The 5699-nt window shown below is 48.6% G+C and overlaps 1 protein-coding gene across 1 annotated transcript; it reads left to right on the top strand.

Moving 5' to 3' along the window:
- The first annotated feature begins 3141 nt into the window (after positions 1 to 3141).
- On the top strand, positions 3142 to 3924 carry LOC138359800 (peptidase inhibitor 16-like). The gene has a single exon (XM_069319504.1). It carries the CDS (start codon positions 3142 to 3144, stop codon positions 3922 to 3924), a length of 783 nt encoding a protein of 260 aa, XP_069175605.1.
- The last annotated feature ends 1775 nt before the right edge of the window (positions 3925 to 5699 follow it).

Below are 5699 nucleotides of genomic sequence, written 5' to 3'. Positions count from 1 at the left end.
GTCTTTCCCAGCCGGAACGTCATCGGCGGGGCTCGTTTAATGCCTGTGTCTCACATCAAACATTGAAATCTGCAAGGAATCCTTCATTACTTAATGAAGTAGGTAATCGTTTAAGGTCTACCTGTCTTGGGGGGATTACCTTAGTTAAAACACGGGTTCCGGACCACAAATCAATTCACTTGGAAGGCTGGACACTGAGATGGCTTCTTGTTAAGTGATCTTGCAGTTAACATGCATACCTTGCCTTGCATTGCTAACATCAGCTCCATTGCCAATGATAGTTTAAACTGAGAGAAGAGATAGAGAGATGCAGACAGAGACTGAGACAGAGTGCGGCTTGTTCTGTCCCATGTCGCCTGTCACCTCACTTTGTCACGTGTATCACACTCTCCCCCTTCCCAACTACTTGGGCTAGACGGTAGAGCGACGGTCTCGCTTCATGCAGATCGGCGTTCAATCCCCGACCGTTGGGCACCATTCCTTTCCCCTCATCCCATCCAAAACCCTTATCCTGACCCCTTCCCAGTGCTATATAGTCGTAATGGCTTGGCATTTACCCCCCCCCCTGATAATTCCTTCCTTCCCTCTCTTCCCCCCCCCTCTTCCCTCCCCCCCCCCCCCCTTTATCTCTCACTCCTCACCTCTCCCTCACTACAATAAGGAACTATTAAAACATTACTGACACTTCATGGCAGCATCTAGGAATTAATTAATTTCCCCTCAGGTGTCGCCACCATGTATGACAAAAAATACCCGCCATTGTTAGGGAAGTTTTATGGGAGGGGAAAAAGTTACTGGATATTAATACGGGACGCTGGCCCGAAGCCCCTGTTTTGGTTGCCTGTTTTCTTGTCATTGTTTTCTCTGTCTTTGTGGCCGGTTGCCTTGTGATAAACGCTGCACTTCCTGTCAGCTGTGTGCGAGTCCTTGATGGGGTTAATAGAATCTTGGGGGAATTAATTTAAGTTGGTGAGTGCTTCCTTCCTTGCTTAATCCCTCCCTCCCTCTTTCCTATTTTTCTTCCCTATCTCCTTCCTTCTTCCCTTCCTTCTTCCCTTCCTTTCCTCCCTCGTTCCTTTCATCTTTTCCCATCAACATCCTCCCCCCTACCTCTTATTCTTATAAATCAATAAACGCTGCCTTGATGCCCCACGGGGAGGGGGGGGGGGGGTAGAATGCCCCACGGGAAGGAGGGTAGAATGCCCCACGGGGAGGAGGGTAGAATGCCCCACGGGGAGGAGGGTAGAATGCCCCACGAGGGGTAGAATGCCCCACATGGGAGTAGAATGCCCCACAGGGGGTAGAATGCCCCACAGGGGGGGTAGAATGCCCCACAGGGGGGGTAGAATGCCCCACAGGGGGGTAGAATGCCCCACAGGGGGGGTAGAATGTCCCACAGGGGGGGTAGAATGCCCCACAGGGGGGTAGAATGCCCCACCACGGGGGGTAGAATGCCCCACAGGGGGGGGTAGAATGCCCCACAGGGGGGGTAGAATGCCCCACAGGGGGGGTAGAATGCCCCACAGGGGGGTAGAATGCCCCACCACGGGGGGTAGAATGCCCCACAGGGGGGGTAGAATGCCCCACAGGGGGGTAGAATGCCCCACCACGGGGGGTAGAATGCCCCACAGGGGGGTACAATGCCCCACCACGGGGGGTAGAATGCCCCACAGGGTGGGAAGTGAAATAGTCTACACTGTATTTTTCAGTACGAAAATAACGCACTTGGCGGGTAACTGTTAACTACTAGAACACTTGGGAACGTTCACTCGTTACAGTGACAGACACAGGTGAGAACAGGTGTGGGAGAGGCACACCTGTTCCCACCTGTGACACACCTCCACACACTGCCACTCTTACTCAACACCCTCATAACATTCATCACGAAAACAGTCTGGTTACGCAACGATCGAGTGTAGTGAGAATGAGAATGTTGTAAATGTTGCCCAACAACGTTTCCTTCCCATTTATCTGTGGCATTTCCGCAAAGTAGAATGATTCTACTTTGCTCTGATGAAGGCGAATTAAGCCGAAAACGCGTTTAGAATTCTCTATTTTTCACCTGTGTTTTTTTTCAGCACACACACACTCACACACACACACACACACACACACACACACACACATACACACACATACACACACACACACACACACACACACACACACACACACACACACACACACACACACACACATACACACACACACACACACACATACACACAAACACACACACACACACACACACACACACACACACACACACACACACACACACACGTATATATATATATATATATATATATATATATATATATATATATATATATATATATATAAATAAACTTTATTTTGTACGTACTAAATAAAGTATTTTAAGCATATTATAATACCTAAAATACTTTATTTTCACTTTGGTTCGCTAGTTTGGGGTTACGGTAGAGTAAATCTCTCACCGAACACAGAGAGCGGGGTATGAGCGACTGGAATGGTCGTGTTAGACAATTTCGGAGCCCATCTGTTTTCTGAGCCAACCTGTAGAGAGACGCACGGCGCCCGGGGGAGGCTCGGTTGTCTCAGAGCAGACGAAGCACCTGGTTACACTATCACCAAGAATTTCAGAGGTTAGGAGATTAGACATAGCCGAAGCACTACATATCAAGCACGCTCCTCTGACTATCATTTGAGTCATCTTAAACTTCTATATTCTATTATCTATGAGATAATCTGCGTACGTGCGTTACGCTCCGTACGGTCATTACGCTACGTACGTTATCTATCTACGTATGTTCGTTACGCTCTGTACGTTTGTTACGCTACGTACGTTCGTTTCGCTACATACGTTTGTTACGCTACGTACGTTTGTTACGCTACGTACGTTTGTTACGCTACATATGTTTGTTACGCTACGTACGTTATCTATCTTCGTACGTTCTATTATCTACAAGATCAAAATACAACTTCTACCTTACACCACATCTATTTTTCCAGCACTGAGAATGCAGATCAAGATCACTGAGTCCCGTCCACTGGGTAACACCTAATGTTATCCTAGAAGACATTTATATAGTCATGAGCTTATGATCAATATTCACTCTCTGCCTAGTCCAACAACTTGCACTGAATAGTCCAGCAGAGATGCTTGCCACAGGGCTGCCATCAACGCTTGCCACAGAGCTGCCATCAACGCTTGCCACAGGCCTGCCATCAACGCTTGCCACAGGGCTGCCATCAACGCTTGCCACAGAGCTGCCATCAACGCTTGCCACAGGGCTGCCATCAACGCTTGCCACAGAGCTGCCATCAACGCTTGCCACAGGGCTGCCATCAACGCTTGCCACAGGGCTGCCATCAACGCTTGCCACAGAGCTGCCATCAACGCTTGCCACAGGGCTGCCACCAACGCTTGCCACAGGGCTGCCATCAACGCTTGCCACAGGGCTGCCACCAACGCTTGCCACAGGGCTGCCATCAACGCCTGCCACAGAGCTGCCATCAACGCTTGCCACAGGCCTGCCATCAACGCTTGCCACAGGGCTGCCATCAACGCTTGCCACAGGGCTGCCATCAACGCAAGCATCAACGATACCATCAATAACGGGCTTACATCACTTCTGCCACATTTCCTTCGCCAATATTGAAATCCGTTTTGAACTAATCAATAAGACACTCGCCCTCTGCCATGTTACACTCAGGGCTGCTCAGCATTGTCGGCACGGCTCCAGTACCATGAGAGCTGGTCCATCTTGTGCAGCTGCCCTGAGTGCTTGGTGCACAGCTGCCCCTGGGTGCTTGGTGCACAGCTGCCCCTGGGTGCTTGGTGCACAGCTGGCCCTCGCTGCTTGGTGCACAGCTGCCCCTGGGTGCTTGGTGCACAGCTGGCCCTCGCTGCTTGGTGCACAGCTTCCCCTGGGTGCTTGATGCACAGCTGGCCCTCGCTGCTTGGTGCACAGCTTCCCCTGGCTGCTTGGTGCACAGCTGCCCTGGGCGCTCAGTGCTCAGCTGCTAGCTCTACTAGTCACCATAGCAACAGAAGTAGTACCAATAATGGGTTTGCATTATTAACAATAACAATAATATTCACCACAAAAAAAAATCCCAATGGCGATATATATGACTGGGAAAATCATTTTGGGGCAATGCGGTGACTCGAACCGTCGTTCTGGGATTCCCAGACACCTGCCTTAACTCACTCAGCCACGATAGGACAAAGGCCAGTCAACCCGGAGCTTTACTGAATTCAATGGGAGATTCAGAGACCCAAACCGGTGCCCAAGCAAGATTTTAAGATTTTACGACAGCTTGATGAAGATGGTGATGGCACTGATCAAGAAGATGGTGATGGTGAGGGTGAAGATGGTGATGCTACCGGTAATGTTGGTAATACAGCATCTCACAGCTCGTGGAGGTGGAAGACAAAAGAATTATTTCTTCAGTGTTGAGTTTAATGGTCAGCTCGGCTGTCTCTCTGGCGTGGCACCTCATCCATCACCCCAGTGGAACACCCTAGAGGGAAGGGGGGATGGAAGGGAGGGAGGGGGGAAGGGAAGGGGATGGAGAAGAGCGGGTGAGCAGACGAGGTGAGGATAATTTCTGGGACAGGAAATGGAAAAGGGACATGAAAGAAAAGTCTTAAAAGTGTAAATAATGGAATAACGGAAAGTTATACACATTGATAAATAGGCAACAATCTTTTTTTTCCTCTCTCTCTCTCTCTCTCTCTCTCTCTCCCACACCAGACAAACCAACACATGTAACAAGCGTTAACCAAGAACTTTTCTTCCTAAATATTTTCCTCCCCTGAAGCCGAGATGGTAAGAGAGAGAGAGAGAGGAATAAACTTTTAATTAACTGATCCTGGCACTTTCAGACCTTCCAGGCACTTTCAGACCTTCCAGGCACTTTCAGACCTTCCGGAAACCTGCGAACCCTCCACACATTTCTGGATTATCCTCCAGTAACTGCTTCACCTTCTAGCACCTACTTCCTGGACACTTATAATAATTTCCTTCACGCAGGAAACACCAGTTTTGCATAATATTTCCTCGCTTATTTACCGAGTGTTCATGGTCCGTTCAAATACATATTCTTCTGAAAACATTTTTCAGAGTTTTGTGTCAAAGACAAGAGGTCAGATTTGCGTGACAAGCTTTACTATAACACTGTTTTGACCACACCCAGTTTCAGGCCAAAATATTCAGTCACTTTTCATTGCGTTTTCAAAAGAGTTATTATTTTTACTGATAAGTGCTCTATTGTATTTCATTCTCATTATATATATATATTCCGCCGAGCATCTGAAAAATATCAGTTTCTAAGGAGGTTTACCCTGCTGTGAGTAGCAGCCGAGGCGCAGACCAGCTGTGTTTCTGTTACAGTACATATTCTTAGTGGTTTCCCCAGCACGTATTTTTAGTGGCTGGAGACTCAGAGGTCAAACAACCAACAGGTGTTCCTTGCCACACAGACAGAGCTTCTTAGAAGAGAGTGAACAAGAGCGACGGGAAGATGAGCAAAATATCTAGCCACAGTGTTCCAGAAGTCATCTTAGTGTTCACCAATGAGCCAAGTTACCTCGTCTTGAGGGAAGAGAAGACAGTCCCTCCCCACCAACCCCCGCTACCTTCCCCGCCGACAGCTCCCAAGCATCAGGCGTCTGGAACGCTTCTCTAAATGAAAAAAAAACCTGAGGATAT

This window comes from Procambarus clarkii, chromosome 93 (genome assembly GCF_040958095.1).
Source record: "Procambarus clarkii isolate CNS0578487 chromosome 93, FALCON_Pclarkii_2.0, whole genome shotgun sequence".
Lineage (NCBI taxonomy): Eukaryota > Metazoa > Arthropoda > Malacostraca > Decapoda > Cambaridae > Procambarus > Procambarus clarkii.
This window is presented reverse-complemented; position numbering and strand designations above follow the sequence as displayed.

What these genes read in the sequence shown, in the direction of transcription:
- LOC138359800 (XM_069319504.1), top strand. Translation starts at nt 3,142, where the DNA reads ATGCTTGCCACAGGGCTGCCATCAACGCTTGCCACAGAGCTGCCATCA.